Source organism: Lutra lutra, chromosome 17, assembly GCF_902655055.1.
Source record: "Lutra lutra chromosome 17, mLutLut1.2, whole genome shotgun sequence".
In the NCBI taxonomy this organism is placed as follows: domain Eukaryota; kingdom Metazoa; phylum Chordata; class Mammalia; order Carnivora; family Mustelidae; genus Lutra; species Lutra lutra.
The window spans coordinates 13,495,392-13,517,305 of NC_062294.1; the positions used below are offsets into that span (position 1 = coordinate 13,495,392).

A 21,914-nucleotide genomic window follows, 5' to 3' on the forward strand; every position below is an offset into this window, starting at 1 on the left:
ACCCCACCCCCACCCCAGTTTTCCACAGAGACTCTACTTAAGAGTATACAATATGCGCCTCTAAGATTTCCCTGTGGGGTGGGGAGCGGGGAAGAGAAGATGATGGGTCGAGAGGGATCTACTTCTTGGGAAGTTTGCAATACGCTGGCCTAAGCGTTCTAAGGGTCCTTCGGACCCGCCCTGCCTGGCGTCTAAGGTCAGGTCCACCCCACCCCCGCCGGATCTCCAGGAGAGCTGCCACCAAGAGCTCAGACTCAGCTGCCCCAGGACTCTGCTCCAGGGATACCCCGGGGATCAGGGCAGGGAGGCGCCGCCCACGGCCGGTGGCGGTTCTGGGGAGAGCGGGCTGGGCGTCTCGAGCCCTGCAGGGAGAGAACCGGCCACCGGGGACAGCAGGGGCCCGAGGCTGGCGGCCACAGGCTGTTAATGGCTTCTCAAGCCCAAGTGCAGGTCACAGGGCCCTGGACGCGCGCGGCCCGACCCCCTGTCACACAGAGGCCAAAATAGTGCCAGGGCGGGAAGGCGCCCCGTGCGGGCCGGGGAGTGAGGCGGCCGGCTCCCTACCCACGCGCGGTGGCCCGGGGCGGCTGGGATCCGGAGCCTCCACTCCCTACCCTGGGAACACGTGGGCCAAGGGCTCGCAGGCCAAAGCGGGGTGGCCGACACGCGGAACGGGAGGCCCAACTGTCCCTTACCGTAGCTGGCTGGGCGAAGCCGGCGGAGCAGCGCGGGGGTGGTTTCCGGAGGCTGGGCTTCGGCTGAGCGCGGGTGGCATTTCGGTGGCCGGCAAGGGTGGGGGGTCACACTGCAGGATCACCAGAGCCACCCAGGGCTGGCAAGCCGTGGCAGGGAGAGCTGGAGCGGAAGAGAGGCTCGGGCCGCTGGCAGTCCAAGGACGGGCGGAGGAGCCAGGGCCCCGCAGAGTGGGCTCAAACCCAGGGCTAGAGCCCCGGGAGCCCTGGCACGACTTGGATTTGCTGGGGACCACGTGGTCTGTGCAGCGCCAGGGCCTGAGAGCTGGGAGAAGGGACTGCCGGGAGCTCTCCCCGCCGGTAGACCGTAGAAGGGGACTATGGACTACAGACTACCGAGGTTGGCCTCATCTTCCGTTCCCCAGCATTGGTCAGACTTGGTCTGTGGAAGGGGAAGGGTATCCTCAGTTCCCTAGCAAGAGACAGGATGGCACATAGTGGGGTTGTGGTTGGGGATAGTGGGGACCTCAGAGGTAGAGGTCCAGAAACCTTGTCTCACAACCCCAAGCCCCAGTGCCAGGAGAGGGATACCAGCCCGGGAGTAGCTGTGCGGGGCCTCTTCTTCCCCCAGATGACACTGAAGACTTGTCCTGCTTTGGCCTTTCTCCCCAGGTTGTCCCCTGACCTGCTGGGCGACTGTGGACAGCCATTTTCCACTGACCTGGACGTGGCAATTTGCCCTCCTGACCTGGACAGGGCAGGACCAGATGTCCTCTGAGGGCCCTTCCAGTGTGACAGGCCAGGCTGAAAGGGTGTGCTATAGGGATAGAACACACTGACTGGGACCAAGGGAGAAAGGCTTTATTTAATCCTGGCCTTTCCGGGGCCACAGCTCCTGTTCAGAAAAAGAGAAGAGCTTTTGTGAGGGGGCTGAGGTCTCAGTGCCATGGCTCCTTTGTTCCTGATAAGGCTTCCAGTGGACCCAGGCAGCTCTGGGCTGCAGTAAAGAGCACTGAGGATACAAGATGGCGGGACTACTAGGTGATGGAGCCATGTGACTTCATGAGGTTCTGCAGGTGTCTAACTTTCTTCCTTCTCTTGTCCTTAGGCTCTGAGCAGAGGACCTGTCCTGGACAGTAACAAACCTACAGAGAGGAAGAAAACCCTCAAGGACCATCTGGGTGGGAAGGGCCTTGAATTCTGGGACCAGCCCTTACCCACTGACAAGAGCCTGAAACCCAGAGAGAGACCATGGTCACATAGGACACTGGTAGCCGATTCCAGACAGTAGGTTCTATCCTTAGTGGTTCTTGACCCTCCTAGAATCCCCACCTTGGTCTTGCCATGGCAGAGAAACTGCCAGACCCTGCTGGGAGCCAGGACCAGGCCTAGTTGGGTATAAACCCAACTAGTGGCTGCTCATGGACCAGGATGGTTTGGGGAGTGCTGTGGCATTGTGGCCTGGGTAAAGGGACCACATCAGCAGCTGATTTGCGGTGTGACCAGAAGTAGTGCCATCCATCTTTGGGCCTGTTTCTAAGTAAATGAAGGACTTGGACCCATGGCCTGGGGCACTTTTGGGTCTTAGTATGTCATCTGGAACTGCCAGAGGAGCAGGGTCAGATAGTCAGTGGGAAAAAAGGCCATGCTCCTTCTTATGTTCTGGGGGCTCCAGGGTCTGGCCTCTACCCTTGCTCAGCTTCCAGGAGCCTGGGGGCAGAGTGATGGGAGTCACACACAATGGCATCCCCCCGACACTCTGCAGGGGTCTTATATCACATCATTTGCTTTCTAACAGGAATGGTTCCTTTGAAATATTCAAGATAGCATCCCTAGCCAACAGTGGTTGCTTGTGCTACGGAACACGCAAGGGCAGGTGTCAGTGGCCTCTGGGGGTACCGTCTCTGCATACACAGGGGACATTGTGGCTATATGTGTGTCTGTTGGAGGGTCTGTGGAAGAAAGGTCGGAGAGCTCCCTGTGTATGACTGTGTGCATGTTTCATTTTCAATCTTTAGAGGACTGAGACTGAACATCTCTTTATTAAAGTTATTTTAATATTTTTTAAAAACTGCCTGCTGATGTCATTTTTCTGGGTTTTATTAGATTACTTTTCTCTTGATTATAAAATCTACCTTTACATATTAAAGACTTATACATTGCACAAAGGTATTTCTACTTTTTGTGCTTTATCTTTAAACTTTATTTGGAGTTATCTAGAAAATATTTAAATTTGAAAAACCAATGTACTGATATTTTCCCTTATGGTTGGTTTCTAGCTTTCATATGATGCTTAGGAAAGGTTTTCTCCCTTCCATGAACATAAAGAATTTACTCATCTTTTCTTTCTAAGGAAATCTTTATTGTTTATCCTCTTTACAAAAGGGATACATGCTTGGTGTCCAAAATGAAAGGGAAGTAAATTTAGGTAGAGGGAGGATCTTCACGAGTCTTCCTATCCAAGAACAAAGTTTCCCTCCTCTCCCATTTATTTTTCCTTTTGTGGCCCTCAGTGGAGATTTCTTTCTCCATATAAATCCTGTATAACACTTAAGTTTATCCCTAGGAGAGCCACTTTTCTTGATGATGTTGGGAATGGGATCTTTTCATATTTTCTAATTGGTTGTCGGTGTAAGACAAGCTATATATTTTTGGTTGTTACTTTTTAACCAGTCATCATTCCTGATTTTAAAAGTAAGAGGGGAAAGATGTGTTTCCATGGGAAGATGCCATATTCATTTCCCTCAAGGTTTTCCACCACAGTGATTCTGATGATACTTGATCCATTTCATTAACTTTGAGAGTTTTCTACATCCTTCTCATTAGGATTTTCCTTCACTATGGACACTCTGATGCTGAGCAAGTTGGAAGCTAAACCTGAAGGCTTTCCCACACACGTTACACACGTAGGGTTTCTTCCAAGTATGGACAGTCTGATGTATAATACAGTCAGAACTATAGCTGAACCCTTTGCCACACTCTACACATCTGAATGGTTTCTCCCCGGTGTGGCTTCTCTGATGCCGAATTAAATGGGCATTAACGTGGAAGGCCTTTCCACACTCCTTACACTGAAAGGGTTTCTCTCCAGTATGGATCCTCTGATGTACAATATAGTCAGAACTACAGCTAAATGCTTTTTCACATTCCATACATTTGAAAGGTTTCTCCCCAGTGTGTATTCTCTGATGCCTCGTTAGTTTGGCATTGATACTGAAGGTTTTCCCACACTCCTTACACTGATAAGGCTTTTCTCCAGTATGGATTCGGTGATGATCGAGCAGGTTTCTTTTAGAAGTAAAGCATTTCCCACACTCGTTACACTCAAAGGGTTTCTCCCCAGTATGAATCCTCTGATGCTGCATTAGTTTTGCATTAACGCTGAAGGCTTTTCCACACTCACTGCACTCATAGGGCTTTTCCCCGGTGTGGATTCTCAGATGCTGCCGCAGCTGGGAGTTACACCTGAAGGCTTTCCCACATTCGTTACACCCATAGGGTTTCTCACCTGTGTGAATTCTCTGGTGCTGGATTAACTTCCCTTTGACACTAAAGGCTTTTCCACATTCAGTACACTCATAGGGCTTCTCGCCTGTATGGATTCTTTGATGCTGAATGAGTTTTGCATTATTACTAAAGGCTTTTGCACACTCCTTACACTGATAGGGCTTCTCCCCAGTGTGGACACTCTGATGCTGCCGCAGCTGGGAGCTGCACCTGAAGCCTTTCCCACACTCATTACACTCGTAAGGTTTCTCTCCAGTGTGGATCCTCTGATGTTGAATTAATTTTGCATTCACATTGAAAGCTTTCCCACAGTCTTTGCACTCATAGGGCTTCTCTCCAGTGTGGACCCTCTGGTGTGTGATGTATGCAGAGCTACAGGTGAAGCCACTTCCACATTCCTTGCACTGATAGGGCTTCTCTCCTGTATGGATTCTCTGATGCCGACTTAGACTCCCATTCACGCTGAAGGCTTTCCCACATACCTTGCACTGATAGGGCTTCTCCCCACTGTGGATTGTCTGATGTGTGATATAATGGGAACTGTAACTGAAGCTTTTCCCACACTCCACACATTTGAAGGGTTTCTCCCCACTATGAAGTCTCTGATGCCAAATTAATTTTGCATTAATGCTAAAGGCTTTGCCACACTCTTTACACTGATAGAGCTTCTCCCCAGTGTGGCCATCTTGATGCTCAGAGTTACACCTGAAGACTTCCACTAATTCTTCACATTTAAAAGGTCTTTCCCCAGAATTAATTATTTCATGCTGAATAAGTTTTGTGTCAAAGCTGGAGGCTCTCTCCAATCCTATACATTCAGGAGGCTGCTCTTCAGGGCTGACGGTGTGACACTGACCCAAGTTTGGACTCTGACTAAACAAACACTCCTCCACAGGGCTTGTGTCGTCTTTCACTGTTCCATCAATGACGCTATTTTCTTTCTTCATGCTTCCTACCAAATGGACTTCCTGCTGTTTCTCTAGAATACAGGCTTCTGAAAAGTCTGTCCCCTCGGAAAAGTGCCTCTGAAGTTCAAATGATGTATTGTCTTTTTCTTCGTACACTTCCTTTGTCAAATTATTGTCAGTCTGGATATCAATATCTACTATTTAAAAAAACCCAGAAAACATAAAATATCATGTAAGAACCATGTTAGAGAAAAGAACTATGGTAAAAGGAATAAAGAATCTTAGTTAATCAAGGGTCTCTTGAAAACCACCAAACTAGGTCAAAGAATCTAAGGTTCATCCATAAGGTAGAGTAATATGTAGCTGGTTTAAAAAAAAAAAAGGGAAGGAAGGAAGAAACAAAACCATATGTGCTGATGTGAAAAGATGTCCAAGATACATTATTAAATGGAAAAACAAACTGACAAATGGATGTAAGGCAGATTCCATTTGTATGAAGGAAAAATAAAATGGGCCGATATATACTTATATATTTGTATGGGCATGCCTAGAAAACTCCTGGAAGAATACACAAGAAACTGAGCAAATTAGTACAGGAAGTCTGGGAGACTTTGTTCTCCAGCGTGCTTTCCACACTTCCTGCACAGTTTTGAGCATGAACAATTTCAAAAGATTACCAACCTCTACGCAAATAACCAGTAACATAAAGGTTAAGTGGGACAGTAATGGAATAAAATCCTAGGTTTTATCCACCGGATGAGCATTCTTTCCTTGAGTCACACTTTACTATACTCTGCAGTTTTTTCTCTGCTATCCCCATGTCCTTAAGTCCCTTGTTGATAAAAATGGAAACTGCTTAAGAAGGAAAAGGCACAGGATCCAACAACATGTAGCAACACTGAGGACGGCAAAAGTTTGCAGCACCAGGAGGTGAAAGGGAAAAAACTGTTTCTCTTTTTAGAACTTAAACTCATGGCTTTTTAAATAGCATTCCATCCTGTAGAAGTATCTTAATTTAAACAGTTCTCTTTATACTGAATGTCTCTATGCTGAATGTCTGTTGGAAATGTTATTTCCAACATTTTATTATATAGAATTATGATGAACTTTTGTTAATGTACATCTTTGTCTTTATCTCTGATTACTTTATTAGGATAGTCTAGGAGAGAATATCCAGACTATCAAGGACAGACTTTAAAAGGCTCTTGATATGTACTGCTAAAGTACTTTCTAGAAAGACTACAGATTCACATTCACCTCCAAAAATCTATTCCAGTTTGGTGTATTCTCTCCATCAATGTAACTGTTCTCTGTATGAACTAGGGAAACTAAAGGAATTCTATGAAAAACAGCTTTTTGCTTATTTTCCTGCTTCTGTTCTTGCTAGGACCTGTACCCCTGCCTTGTACATGCCTTACAGTACAAATGATGTATGTCCTTCTTACAAGGGTCAAGGAGTTAATGATTTTTTGGAGTCTTCCAGCACAGGTGATAACATCTAATGACAAGCAGGGTCATCATGTACGTTTTCTAGACCACTGACTCTAGAACTCTTGATGCCAAAAATCACCTAGCTCCAGGTAATAAGAGCTTTATGGAGGACACCTAGACACTTGTCTTTGTTCTGACAGCTCCTGAGTGTCTGAAGAGGACATGTATACTGGACCCACCCTGATCCTCAGTAAAAACCCTAGACCCCAAGCAAAGAAGACACTCACTCTCTTTTCCTGAGTCTCCCAAACACTCCATCTGCTATATTCTATCACTTATGCTATTCAATAAACTCTGCTCTCACTTCCTCCTGGCTTGCACTTGATTTCTGTCCTGCTCAAAGCCCAGGACCCTCTTGGCTGGTCCTACAGGAGCCTCCCCACCCCCGGGTCCTTGGACCCAGCCTACCTATGTCAAGTGTGTTAGGTGGAACATCTCTATTTTAATTTGTATTTCATTGGTTTCTAAGAGGGTGAAGATTTTTCACATTTATTAAAATTTGTACTTCTTATGTGGATCACACTTATATTCTTTGCCAATTCTTCTATACTAGTGACCTTCTATTTACCAAATCCTACGGTGTGGCAGATGCTATCAGTTGATTAACCAATTCCATTCTCCCTTTCTTCCTTACTAATATGTTTTCCAATTTTTTTTGAGGGTAGCAATAAAAACTACAGCTAAAAACTGTATTTTCCACACTCTTGCAGTAGGGGGCCATAAGACAGTTCCAGCAAACGAGATTTAAACAGAAGTCACCGGGTAGGACTTCTGAAAGTTTTTGTTTTTTGTTTTCTGAAAGTTTTTTTTTAGAAGAGAGTCCACTCTGCTGACATGGGCCTTGTGCCCTGTACCTCCCTTCCCCTTCTGTCTGCCTAGAAGCCATTTGATTCCTTCCTCCAATTAACCTTCACACACTAATTAATGTTTCCATTCTCAGCATAGATCATGATGGTTATTTGAAAACTTCAGATTTTGGGATTTTCTGTTAACTACAGAATGAAATCCAGACTCCTTTGAGGAGCTCCACAACATCATTTCTTTTCCCTTCTATATGCGATCCGCTTTAAACTCATCATTTTGCAAAACATGTCTTCCTTGGTCAGGGATCATCTGGCTGAATGGTCACAAGGAACAAAAATCCACTGGAACTATCTTTTTATTTTATTTATTTTATTTTTTGAAAAAGATTTTATTTATTTGACAGAGAGAGAGAGAGAGAGAACACAAGCACGGGGAGAAGCAGGTTCCCTGCTGAGATCATGACCTGAGCCGAAGGCAGCCACTTAACCAACTGAACCACCCAGGTGCCCTGAAACTGTCTTTTTAAAGAGAAGGATTCACTAAAAGGATACAAGTGGGAAATGGGAAATCATTTCGCAACTACTCTGCTTAAGCCAACGAGTAGCATGCTACTTCAACTATGGTCTAGGAACCAGAAACATTGGCAGAATCTGAGAATTAACAGAAATGCAGAATCTTGGCCCTATGCCAGACTTACTAAATGACAATATGCATATTTGCAAGACATCCAAGGGATTCATTTGCATATCATTTGAGAAGCACTGAATTGAGAACACTTTCTCCTTTCCACCTTATTTCCCACAGCTTACTATACAGCTGTCTCCTCCAAAAAAACAAAAACAACAAAAACTAATAAAACTAATACTTCATTGAGCACACACTATAAGTTATGCACTTAATATGTATTATCTTATGTAATCCTCAACCCATAAGACCAGCACTATTTTCTCATTTTATTACCCTACTTTCTGGGATAAAAACACTGAACCTTAGAGAACTCAAATAATGGACCTGCTTAAAATCACAAGTAGGAAGTCATATAACTAGGAAGAGCAGTTAGGATGGTACCTCAGGGAAGTCTACTCCAAAGACTGTACTTTTAACCACCAGGCTATTCTGTCTTTCTGTATAAAAAGACTGTTAATTCTCCACCCATCACATTAAGTGTACAATGCTTAGAAGTAGCAAGGACCTAAACACAGCATCTATTAATTTCATCTGAGAAAGGTAGAATTCCAAAATTAGGACTGGAAAGAATCAGAACGAGACATCTGAAAAAAGATCTGTTCTTGGAATCAGAAAGAAACAATAAACTAGAAAAAGAGGTCCAACTGTACCTATCTCTATAAATCATCATTTATTTAAATTTTACTCTGTACAGCTGGCTCATAAATGTGGCATGCTTATATGCTGCTTAAGCTGACCTCCTTCTTGAAGAATTAAACTTTCCCCCATATTAGGCAACCTGTATGTCCCTTACCAGTCCAGAGGCCCTGGGGGCCTATTTCTGTTCCAGCCACCAGTGGAGATGGGCGCCCCAGCTCACCTGCTCCCTCCAGTTGTGAGATCACAGCAGGTTTGAGAAGCGAAAATCCTGTTTAGGGGGAAAGAAATGGGAGACACAGGTGAATAATGTCCCACAGATGAGTTCTTAAGCATCTCCTCAGACTGTCTTGGCAATGGGATGGCAAAATAAAGAGTGCTAGGGGATCCCATGCCTAAAAACTATGAGAAAGCGGGGTTTCGGGGGGACAACTGGAAAGATGGGAGGCTTGAAAGGTATATGTGTGTGGGGGAGTGCCTGAGAAGGTGTGGGAGGAGTTGAGAATGGCCCAGACTTGGGCCCAGAAGGCCTCAAGATACACAGGTTGGGTGAGGGTGAACCCAAAGATAATGCTGTGTGAAACAGTAAGTTTCTTTTTTCCACACTGTATCCAAACCACAACTTCTCAAGGGTGGATAGAGAGGGCACACCAGTCCTGGCAAAGTCCTGTATGGGCCCAAAAAAGGCTTGAGGTTCACCCTTCCCAGCAGCCCCTGACTCAAGGGGGATTAGGAATCTCAGCCCCTGGGGTTCCCACTCAGTAAAGGATTACCAGAGACCCCACCTGCAACCTGTTAGGGGGCAATAAGCCAGGGAACCCCAACTGGCAGAGTCCGGGTCCCAGGGGGAGAGAGGCCTTACCCAGGGAGGCCACATTCCCATAATTCTCCAGCATCACATCCCTGTACAGGGCCCTCTGTGCAGGGGACAGGCCATCCCATTCCGTCTGGGTGAAGTACACAGCCACGTCCTCGAAGGTCACCGACTTCTGAAACAACAGGTTCCTGCTGCCCTAGGGCCACTTCCATGGCTCAGGCCCTAAGTGAGGGGCAGAGGGCAGTATAAGGGCTTGGGGAGGGAGCTTGTGAAGAGCACAGAATTAATGAAAAGGGGACAGGTCTGAGAAATAGCACCTGGAAAATACATAATGGAGAATATCTGACTTCTCTCATGGCAGGGAACCTCATGCCATATTTTACATTTATAAACGATATCCTAAGTTGAGATAACAGGAAGAAAATTCCCATAATCGAGTTCCCCAAAGCAACTCCACTGTTTCCATTAGGCCCCGTCCTCAGAGGCAGATGCAGCTCAGGACCAACCCACCAGCGTTCCCATTCGAAATCTCGGTTTCTCCATCCTGCTCCCCTCCCCTGATAACCTCCATCCACCCTCGAAGAAGAGCTATGGCCTCCATCTGGCCCAGAGCCCGGCTGTCTCTGCTGCTACTACAAAAGGCAGTGCAGCTGCCTGAGCACCACCAGCAGCTCAGCGCTGTCCTGACTGGCTAAGGTGGGGGCCACGGCCCATTCCGCTCCCAGAGGCATCTTGCTGAAAATCCAACATTTTCTGTTACCCTCTCCCATTCAAGCCTCTCATCCTTTTCAACTTTACCCAAGAATTCACTGTTTCTCCGAGAAGGTTCGGGAAACGGGAGATCAGCCTTCCGGTGGCCACCCATCCAGCTGCTCGTCTCTGCATCACTCCATGTGCTCAGCACAGGCTCTGCCATCAGGGCTGATGCCTCCCTTTTGGGGAGCTGAAGTCTCTGGTCACTTTCTCTCTCTCTGCCCCCTTCCCAACAACCTTGGAGACACACTGGCAGGGATATGCCCTCAATTCCTCTCTTCCAGGATCTGTCTTGCTTCCTTCTACTGACCTCAGCCATCAGCAATTCTAGTCCAGCTCTGCGTGAGTCTGCAAGTCACTCATCTGTGACCTTGGATGGGTCATGGAACTTCTCTGAACAATATGAAATGCCTTCACTGCGGCCACCACCACCCTTCACCCTAGGAAGTTCGTGCCTCTTCCTGAACCCCAACATCCCCCACCATGTGTGCAGGAAACCTCAGCCAGAACCCTGGGGACTGTTCCTGACTCCTCCCTCTCCCTTACCTACCCCCCCCCCAACCCAGTCCTTTGACTCTCAACGTCCTAAAGCTTTTCATGTTAAGCATTACTTGAACTGGATTCTTTTTCTTTAACAACTACTTTCCTTGATGAAGCCCACATCAACCTGGACCAATGGAATTCTTACTGAAGTGGTCAGCTTCTTTTCGAATCACCCCTAAAAATTATTCCCTACAAAGCCATTGCAACTCTGACCATGTTAACTTCACGGGTCGCACACGTATCATAAGGATGAGCAGTGAAGAATCAAACACAGTCGGGGGGGGGGGGCGCGGTGCCTGGTGGCTCAGTTGGTTAAGCAACTGCCCTCAGCTCAGGTCATGATCCTGGAGTCCCGGGATCAAGTCCTGCATTGGGCTCCCTGCTCTGTGGGGAGTCTGCTTCTCCCTCTGGCCCTCCCCCTCCCCTTCTCGTGCTCTCTCTCTCATTCTCTCTCAAATAAATACATAAGAATCTTAAAAAAAAAAAATCAAACATTGGCTGTATGACCTTGGGCAAGGCACTCTACTCCCCGTTGCCCTCGTGTCTTCTGTGGCAGAAAGAGCACGACCCAGCCCCTAGCACAAGGGGCGGTGTCAGGACTAAGCGATCCACCCAAGTGCTGAGTGTGGTGCCCGCAGGAGAGCAGGCCTCAATGTTACTGGAGTTCCTGTGACTACCATTATTTGCAACCTGTAGTCCATGGAGGCCCATGGATGCGCTTCAGGGCATCCATGAAGTCCCTGAAACTGTATGGAGAATGTGCTTTGCATTTCTCTGAGCCGGGGGAGGGTCCAGAGCTCTTATCAGAGACCTAAGTTGGAGCTCCTGCACCCAAGCCCTGAAGGCCTCTCCGGGACACAGTGAGACATCCTGTCCCACAGGACTTTCTTTCCCCCTCTTTGGCCCCCACTCTTCTCGTCTCCCTGCCCCCACCAAGCCAGCCTTCATGATGACCCAGTCCCACCACTCCTCTTCACTTACGGCCCAGCCCCGGGCAGCCTCATCCTCTGCTACCCACTCCATTCACACCCACGAATGGAGCACCCTCCACGGGCGGCTCCCATGTTTCCTTGTCACCAGAGGAGCAAAGCACCTCGGTGTGCAGAACACTTCACTCCTGCCTTCGGGGATGCTCTCCTGCTGCTTCCGTCCCTTCACATCACCGCTCTTCTCACAAGTGCCAGGCGGAAGCGAGGAGGGCCCCTCCAGCTTCCACCACAAAGCTCACCAGCTTCCCTTCTCGGTTTTCTTCAGTTTGAAACTGTTCGGAGGAAGAGCTGAAGGAGCCACAGCTCACCTGGGGCCAGGCGGTCAAGGGCATGGCTGCCATCACGTGCTTTCCCTCTCAGAGCAGGGCTGGAGCTGAGGAAAAACAGAGAGAGAGTGTGAGGTGAACCCCGTCCCAGAAGGAACCACACAGCCCCTCACAGGGGCTGCCCTGGACAGGCAGCCACTGTCCAGACAGGAGTGCAGCAGGCGCTGCCACATGAAGAAGGGGGGCCCCTCCCAGCCATGACACTGATGCTGTCAGGGACCCCAGGATTTCACAATTCTGACACATATCACACACACAAGGGCAGACATAAAGTGTATTCAGAGCCTAAAGGATAATAAAACAAAGACCTACATAGCAACAATTCAGCTTAATAGAACATTACCAAGATCTTGGACTTACTTGTTCTCTCTAAACAAGCAACACCCTCGATTACACTGCAAGAAACGCCACGCTGGCAGGGCTGCGGCCCCCGCACAGAGACCTGAGTCAGGCCCCTGGGAGCTGAAGGAGACAGCTGCCCACTCCCCCCACCCCCCAAAATCCGCCTGCTCCCTCACACAGCTGAGTGTCCTCGAGCCCCACTATCTCTGTAGAGACCTTGGGAAGCCAGCCTCCCGCATGGCCCAGGCTTACCTTTAAGGTCCCAGGCTGCCTCCTCATGTTCTCCAGCCTCTGATAGTGAAGAAGCCAGAGCCTCAGCTCCCTCAGAGAGGGGGTCACTATCATCTAGGGTCCCAGGACCCAGCACCCCTTGTTCACTGTATTCAAAACATATGGACTGCTTATTTTCGGGTTTTTACTGCCGCCAAAGTTAGTCTTGAAAATACGTGTTTTCCTAAAATACCATTCATGTCTTCCAGGATTTCAACTTGAGTGCAGAGTTGTGGAAACCACTGGTTCATGATTCTTCCCATTTCTTCCATATCTGGAGCTACTTTGCTTTTCCCACTTTTGAATACATGGATACATGTGTTTTCTAGACCCCTTCCCCATTGTTAATGTTACGGATGGAAGGTGTCCCCTCCAAGATTCATACGTTGAAGTCCTATCCCCCAATGTGACTATATTTGGATATAGAACCTGTGAGGAGGTAATAAGGTTAAACAAAGCCATAAATCTGAGCCCTACTCTGATAGGGCTGGTGCCCTTATAAAAAGGAGGAAGGACACCAGAGGTCTTTTTCTACACATGCAGACCCAGTGAGAAGACAGCCACCTGCAACCCAAGGAGAGCCCTCACCAAGAGCCAAATTGTCTGGCACCTTAAACTTGGGCTTTCAGCCTCTAGAACTGTGAAAAATAAATTTCTGTTGTTTGAACCATGCAGTCTATGGTATTCTGTATGGTGGCCTGAGCAGACTAATAAAGTTAACTTGGACAATGGTTTGTGTACCTGAATGCTGTTTTATTTTTAAAGAACAATTTTTTCTATTTATTTAGAACACCACTCTTTTCTATTTCCTTTTAGCTCATTAAGTTCTGCTTTCTTTGTTTCCTTAGTACCTCTGTGAGAGGTACACCTTCTGTTCCCCTCTAAATCCTCTTGTCTCAGTCCAGTGCCAGAGACTTTGACCGGCTTTGTGCAGGTATAACCCACCAATGCATCCTCAAAGATCTATACCACATATGGCTGATTCCTGCCCTGGGGCTTCTCTGGTGTCCTGTGGAGGGCATCTGCAGATACCCACGGACACTTGCTAGGTCCTGAAAGGCAGAAGTTAATGCCTATGAGAATACCCATGACCAACAGGGGACAGAGGTCAGTGGATAAATACTTTCCCCTTCAGTCTCCTACGTGAGATTCCAAGGCTCCTCAATGATCCTACAAAACTGAGCACCAGTAGCCTGTCAACAGGCCAGCCTGACAACGTGCCCTTGTATGGCTCTCCCTCTTGTTTTGCTCCCCTTGTCTTCCACTCTGCCCTTGGGAAAATGTTCCCGAGTAAACTGCGTGCACACAAGTTTCTGTCCTGTGTTCTGCTTTTGGGGGAAGCTGGACTACAGGCTTTTTTCTACTTTTTTTTTTTTTTAAGATTTTATTTATTTGAGATAGAGCAAGAGTGAGAAAGAGAAAGAGCACAAACAGGGAGAGCAGCAGCCAGAGGGAGAAGTAGGCTCTCCAGGGATCCTGAGGCAGGGGATCAATCTCAGGATTCCAGGACCATGGGATCCTGAGGCGGGGATCCTGAGGTGGGGGCTCAATCTCAGGATTACAGGACCATGACCCAAGCTGAAGGCAGACACTTAATCGACTGAGTCACCCAGGCATCCTTTTTTTCTACCTTCTTGAGGTTGCATGATTTATTCATTTGCTTTCATTCTTTCCTATTTAGCAATTAAAATCTGTAAACCCATAAATTTTCCCTTTGAATACACTATTGGCCACATGCCAGAGGTTTTTTTTTTTTAATATTTCATGTTTTAATTATGTTAATTACATTTTATAGCCTGTCAGCAACTGTGTTTTGTCTCTGACCACAGACTGTTAGGATAGTTTGTTGCTAATTTCTTCTCTGTTCAAAATTTCTGGCTTTACTGCACAGTGTTTAAATAATCTGATCGATTTACTTCCGCTTTACAGATTTTGAGGTCTTCTTCTGTTGGCTGAAGTGTAAGTACTTACAAAGAAAACTTATTCTATGATAGAAGAACATGTAATTCTATTTGGATCTAATAAATCAACTCTACCAGTTTTATTATGTAGATATTTCTCTGGAATCCATGATTACTTTTACCTAATTAAACTGAGACAGCCAGTACAGAGCAAACTCTCACGAAACACCGAGCCTGTATGTATCATGGACAAATCTTTTCACGTCTTTAAGAAATGAGTAATTCTAACACTACTGAAACTGTAGGAGAGAACAGCAAAGTAAGTTTCCTGGTCCTTTTTATGATGCCAGCACAACACTGATACAAAAACCACAAACCAGTCTCATTTATGAATACTGACAGAAAAATCCCCACATTAAAGGAATACACTCCAGTATTTCATTACAGTGACATACCATGACTAAAAGGGATCATCCCACGAATTCGAGTAAAGCTTAATATTAGAATACAGATTAGTATACTTCTCCACATGAATAAACCAAAGAAAGATAAAAACACTCTCCATCCCAACAGATGCCGAAGGCATTTGATAAAATTCAATACTCATGCTTACATTTTAAAATTTATGTCTTAGAGAAACCCTCATTATGTAGAAAACATGTACAAAATTATTCATTTTGAGTATCTGAATACCAAACACTGGAAACAACCCACATATCCATTTAGAATACATAAATAAACTGTCCTCATCTTTAAAAAGGAATATTATCCAGCAGCAAAGATGAATGGCTCACATTACACGCCACAACAGAGATGATTTCAGGAACATAATATTGAGTCATACAAGTCCCAGATGGCTATATACACTATAAGGCCATTTGCATAAAGCTCAAAAATTAAACATATTGTTTACAGACATATTTTATGAGATAAAATTATTTTTATAAATAGGTTAGACTATGACTAACACAAAATTCAAGATAGTTGTTACCTCTAGAGGGGTCAGAAGCTGGGAGCTGTGTTGAGAAGCAGTACTGGAAATGTTCTCCTTAGTGGGGTGGTGTGTTCATGGGTACACATTTTACTACTATGCTTCCTTTTTTTTTCTTTTTTTTTTTTTTAAGATTTTATTTATTTATTTGACAGAGAGAGATACAACAAGAAAGGGAACACAGGCAGGGGGAGTGGGAGAGGAAGAAGCAGGCTTCCCTCGGAGCAGGAAGCCCAATGAGGGGCTCAATCCCAGGATCCTGGGATCATGACCTGAGCTAAAGGCAGATGCTTAACAACTGAGCCACTCAGGCGCCCTGCTACTACTATGCTTCTTAAATGTCATGCTAGATGAAGTGTTCAGTATGCATGAGTAACATTTAAAAAAAAACATACTTAGCTCTATAATAAGGAGCGATTTCCAGAATATATTGTTAAATGAAACAAAGTTTAAAAGGCAGTGTGCTACCTCTTGTGTACAAAAAACAGGAGTATAAAAAAATATGTATTTGGTCACCTGTACAAAAAAGAAATAGAAGGATAAATAAGAAACTAAGGAGAATCATTGCTTCAGATATGGACAGGAAATGAAAGGATTCTGGGATGGAAAAGAGGATGAAAGGAAATCGGGTAGAAGAGATGGGGGGGGAGTGGTGCTTCTGAGTTTGCCTTTTTCTTCTGACTTTCATAACCATAGTAACGTTTCACATATCCAAATAAATAAATAAATATAACGTATATTAAATAAACCAACCAGGATGGGATGGGGTGACAAATCAAAAAGGAATACAAACATCAAATGAGTCTAATCATACTACAACTGAATAACATAACCACACTGAAGTGGTGGGAAAGAAAAGAACTAAATAACTTCGGAAAGCAGTGTTTTAAGTAGGAACTAGGTACTGTAAGGTTAAAAAACCTCTGCCCAAATGCTTCTTGAGGATGCACGATTTATTATTTCATTCTTTCCTATTTGGCAATGAAAACCTATAAGAACGTAAATTTTCCTCTGAATATACGACTAGCCACATTACAGAGATTTTCTTTTTTGTATTTCATGTCTTAATTACTATTTTATAATCTTAGTGTAGTATAATTTTAGTATAATTTTCATTACGGTATGAATGAGCCACTCTGGAACTATCTTATGATGTGTGTATTCATGTGTATTCTACAACTGAGCAAATAAGTGATTACAACGTAGAAATCATCCCCAAGTCATTGTCATCCCAACAGCCCGAGACAAGGCCAAATTACCTTTTGGAACTGCCAGCTCCAGAAGACGATGCTCTCGAAAAGCCGGACTGCTTCTACTCCCCGGTGACCCGGAGGGGCTCTGCTTTTTTTGTGCTCACTGAACCCTGATTCACGACCCAATGTTAGGAGTCAGGGGGCATAGAGTCCATACTTGAAACGCATATAGGTAACAGCCCCTGTACGACTTCAACATGTCAAGACTCGCGATATCATAACCTGCTTCACCCCTGCAAATATTCCACCCCGGCGCTGCTCCGACACATCTTCCCGAAAGGTCAGTGGCATCTTCCCGGAACAGAGTGTTGTGGCCGTAATCCACGCCGCGTCTTCCAATTCGGTCACCAAGTCCAAAGCGGGAATCTAGGACGGACGCAGGAGGACGGCGGACCATCGCCCTACCCACTCCTCCAAGAGCCGGAGGGGCATCCCTACCCAACCCACAGCTACCGGCCAGGGTACCGCCCCCGCTGACCGCAGCCGGACACTCACCTCCGCCGCGGACGTTACCGCGGCGCAGTCGGAAGTGCGTCACCAGGCCGCGGCCGAGCCTCTCTAGGAGCAGCGTTGCTCCCTCTTGGTGGTGCTCTGCCCCCGCCCCTGCAGCCCGAGTCTCAGTAACAGGGGCTCCTGGGCCCCGCGCCCCTCTCTTGCGGGACCTGGCCGCAGGGCCATTATTCCTCGAGGTGGGCTGGGGAAGCATCAGAGGGGAGAGCTGGATTCACCCCTGGGGGTGGCGCCAGGTATCTGTATTTTAGTAAAGCTGCAGGTGCAACCGGATTTGGGAGTTCTGGGCTGGGCCTGTGCATCTATCACACGCTGTCACACCTAAGGCTGCCTTTTTGTAACAACTGTTTTCTAGTGACCGCTTTATTCTCCTGTCATGAAGCTCACAGATCACGACTTAGAAGATCATAGGTAATATAAACAACCCACGTTTTAAAAACTGATGAATGGATAAAGAAGTTGTGAGATAGGTAGATAGATGAGTGGAACATTACTCAACCATGAAAAAATGAAACCTTGGCCATTTGAAACAATGTGGTTGGAGCTAGAGAGTATTATGCTACGTGAAATGAGTCGGTCAGAGAAAGACAAATACCATATGTCTCATATGTGGAATTTAAGAAACAGATGAAGATTGGGGATAAAGCAGCAAACCATAAAGCAAACTCTTAAGGGTAGAAAATAAGTTGAGGGTTACTGAAGGGAGGTGTGTGGGGATGGGCTGGATGGATGATGGGTATAAAGGAGGGCACTTGTGATGAGCACTGGGTGTTGTATATAAGTGATGAATCACTAAATTCTACTTCTGAAACTAGTACTACACAATACACTAACTAGAATTTAAATAAATACTTGAAACTACAAAAAAACCCATAATACTATGCTTTCATAGAGGAGATATAAAAGGAAAATGATTTGTAAAAATACACATTTCAGTATGTAAATGTCTGGTCATGACTCCTATAGACCTAAAGGTCAGATACTTGCATTTTCATGTTGAATGTGCCTGAACGCCAAAGCCACAGTGATGTCTTTTACTGATGTTTCAAAAAATCGCAAACTGTGATCCAAAATGGTGAATGCTTCTTGGTAAGGTTTAAGTGAAGCAGTATAATCTTCTTTTGATTATACAGTAGTTATATTGCCGGAAAATCAACGTATGTTAAAACTGTGTAAAAATTCATTTAGCTGAAAAACAGGTTCTAGATTCTGGTCATTTATAAACAGTTTTTCCCTACATGAACATCCACAAAGACCAAAAAGTCTGTGAAAACTTTTCCAAGTAGGTGGAACCCTTCTTTGCCTTTCAGGATTCATGGCACTCCAGGTTCCCATCTAACACCACCAAACATTGATACAAAAATACTCCCATAAAATTTCAAAATGAGCCAAGGGGGAAGGGGAACGGCACAAAAAGCCACTGGATTAGACCATCCTTAAGTTTCCTCCCAACCTTAATAGTGCGGGCCTTTCTTCTAGCTCTGATCCCTGAGATGCTACAGCACTGGAATGTGGTTGGCAGTCAGTCCGACTTCTCTCTCCCAGCCTCCTAGCTCTCCCATTCCTCCTCCTCTCTCAACTTCAGCCCCACTCGCTGAATACTGTTCTCTAAACCTAGAATACCCTTCCCATTCCCACCCTCCACCTTGATTGTTACTTGAAATCTAGGCTCAAATCCCATTTCCCATGGAAAGTGAGTTTTTTCTGACCATCCAGAATAAGGCAGGCCCCAAGTTACATGCCATCATAGCACTCTCTATTTCTCAGTTTAACTGTCTTTGCTCACTCCAGGAAGCAGGGACTGTATCTATCTTGTTTAGCATCATTATCCTCAGCTAAAGCGCAAGGCCTGGCACAAAGGAGGCATGTAACAAATGCCTCCTGTTGACATTATCCAAAGGCTCCAACCCCAACTCCAGAGTAGGACGCCTCTTTATTTCTGGGCCCCTGGAGGTAGGATGTATCTTATGCTTAGAATCATGACACTGAACACTGTCAGGAGCCCTTCTCTGTTTTGCCTTGTCCCTGATCATCACTATTTCCTAAAATGAGCATTTTACACAGCTTCTCTTGTTCAGATAGGAAAACGGTCCCAAGATTTGGCAGAGTGATAACTGGGGATTACATTGCTCTTGGAAATAAGGGTTTTTTTTTTTCATTTAGCAGAACTTCAGCGAGGACTGAGGGCTTGTCTAAAGAAATAGGAAGGAATTAGGAGATCACAGTGTCATAGAAATGCTGGGCCCAAATGTTGGATCATAAACTAGCCACTAAATTTACAGATAAGAAGGCCTCCTAAAGAACCTGAAGCCCCTGCTCCTGAGAGTACTAGCACAGACACATCCCAAGTTACAAAAGGCCTGCAGAAGCAGAGACCACTGGTCTCTTAATCTCTGTTCTTCCTTTATATATTAACAGAATCTCTAGCAAGCCAAAGACGGTCCAGAAAAAATAACACGTTCTGGCCCTCTTTAAATTTTCTTTTTAAGATTTTATTTATTTGAGAGAGAGAAGCAGGAGAGGTAGAAGCAGGCTCCCACTGAGAAAGGAGCCTGACTCAGGGCTCAATCCCAGGACCCTGGGACCATTACCTGAGCCAAAGGCAGACGCTTAATCAACTGAACCATGCAGGCACCCCTAATGTGTTTTCATGTCTGCTGACACATATCACCCTCTTTAAAGTGTGACTAGGTGACCAACTTCTGGCAAATAGGCTATAAAAATAGGTGATGCTATGCCCTTAAAGAAAAGGAACGTGCCATTCCTGGCCCAATATCCCTTTCAGTTAGATGGAATGCTGACAAGGGGGTAAGCATCTGACAAGGGTGTAAACCATGTGAATGAGGATGTTGTCGCTGGGGATGACAGAGCTGCTAGGAGCTACCACCGGGCTGCTGTACCAGTCCTGGACTACTTACCTTCAGATGATATATGAGTGAGAAATAAGCTTTCATCATGCTTAATTAACCACACAGATTTGGGTTCTTCAAATCAGTACCCAGCACCATAGCCTTATAGAATACCTCTAGGAATGAGGAATGATGGAAACATGATATGCACATACTTAAAATCAAAACACACTTAAAAATTTAGGCTGGTTCTCATATTTTACTGTTCTGTAAGTCCATCTCTATGCTGGGCCTGCAGCCAAGAATCCTCCTGCTCAGCTCTAAGCACCCTCTGTCCTTACAGTCCCAGAGCCTCCCCCAAACCCTTCTTCCCTACCCACCAGGAGAAAATGACAGATCTTCCCCCAGTTAAAGTATCTGTTTCTGGTGTTTCCAGTTTTAAGATAATATAGTAAAGGATGTTCTGCCTACTTATTTTGAAAATTATGGGAAAACAACAAAAGTCTGTTTGGGATTCATTCCAAGAATTCAAGAATATCTCAATATTAAAAATTTCCTTTACTTATTGATATTGTGAATTAAATTAACAAATCAGGGGCGCCTGGGTGGCTCAGTGGGTTAAAGCCTCTGCCTTCGGCTCGGGTCATGATCTCAGGGTCCTGGGATCGAGCCCCGCGTCGGGCTCTCTGCTCAGCGGGGAGCCTGCTTTCTCCTCTCTCTCTCTGCCTGCCTCTCTGCCTACTTGTGATCTCTGTCTGTCAAATAAATCAATAAAATCTTTAAAAAAAATTAACAAATCACTCAATCTATTATGTGGAGAAATAGGGCAGGGAGAGGTCATATTCACAAAAGCAACAAAGCAAACAAAAAATTAAGAATAAATTTAATAATAAATGTTTAAGACATAGATGAAGAAAAACATAAATATTCAAGGGCTAAATCATAACTACCACCACCAACAATAAAAACTTGTATATGGAAAGGTGCAGGTAATTTTTCAAAGAAATGGCATTCATCTTGATTTAATCTATGAGTCCAATTTCAAATAATTTTGGAAAAAAAAGAATAAAGTGGGAGAAATTGCCCTACCCAAGTAAAACCACAACGGGATTTGTTTTGGAACTTGTGAAATGATTCCAAGGTTCACCTGGGGGAAAATGTTATATATTTATAAGGTACTACTAAAACATAAAAACGCAAAAGGATTGAATGTTAAAGAGTGGATATACTAGACAAGTGTTAAGCTAAAGGAACAGTGGCATTAACTATATTAATATAGCAATGATTTTGAGACAAAAAAATATCACTAGGTAGGATTCCACTTAAGGCACTATAATGAATGATATAAACTAGTATTTAGAAACTTAGAATAAGGGGCGCCTGGGTGGCTCAGTGGGTTGAGCCGCTGCCTTCGGCTCAGGTCATGGTCTCGGAGTCCTGGGATCGAGCCCCGCATCGAGCCCCGCATCGGGCTGTCTGCTCAGCAGGGAGCCTGCTTCCTCCTCTCTCTCTGCCTGCCTCTCTGCCTGCTTGTGATCTCTCTGTCAAATAAATAAATAAAATCTTTAAAAAAAAAAAAAAGAAACTTAGAATAAGATATCATTTATAACATCATTTTTATACTTAGCTCACAGGAAAATATACC

At 45.3% G+C, this 21,914-nt stretch overlaps 1 protein-coding gene across 13 annotated transcripts; it reads right to left on the reverse strand.

Annotated features, from left to right (window-relative positions):
• Positions 1-3,032: 3,032 nt before the first annotated feature.
• Positions 3,033-17,424, reverse strand: ZNF23 (zinc finger protein 23). Of its 13 annotated transcripts, none has more exons than XM_047711746.1 (6): positions 16,917-17,424; positions 12,748-12,817; positions 12,136-12,194; positions 9,588-9,714; positions 8,883-8,996; positions 3,033-5,304 (listed from the first exon to the last, which is right to left on the reverse strand). In XM_047711746.1, exons 3-6 carry the CDS (start codon positions 12,166-12,168, stop codon positions 3,515-3,517), a joined length of 2,064 nt encoding a protein of 687 aa, XP_047567702.1. In that variant the 5' UTR covers positions 12,169-12,194; positions 12,748-12,817; positions 16,917-17,424; the 3' UTR covers positions 3,033-3,514. The 13 variants fall into 13 exon arrangements, with proteins under 13 accessions (XP_047567702.1, XP_047567707.1, XP_047567700.1 ...); XM_047711751.1 differs by having other exon boundaries at positions 9,588-9,764; XM_047711744.1 differs by having other exon boundaries at positions 12,136-12,200.
• Between the last annotated feature and the right edge of the window lie 4,490 nt (positions 17,425-21,914).

What these genes read in the sequence shown, in the direction of transcription:
- ZNF23 (XM_047711740.1), bottom strand. Translation starts at nt 12,168, where the DNA reads ATGGCAGCCATGCCCTTGACCGCCTGGCCCCAGGTGAGCTGTGGCTCC. An exon ending in AAAACCGAGAAGGGAAGCTG is followed by an intron (nt 9,715 to 12,066) that starts GTGAGCTTTGTG and finishes CTGTTGTTTCAG; the next exon opens with AAGTCGGTGACCTTCGAGGA. An exon ending in TGGGAATGTGGCCTCCCTGG is followed by an intron (nt 8,997 to 9,587) that starts GTAAGGCCTCTC and finishes CCCCCTAAACAG; the next exon opens with GATTTTCGCTTCTCAAACCT.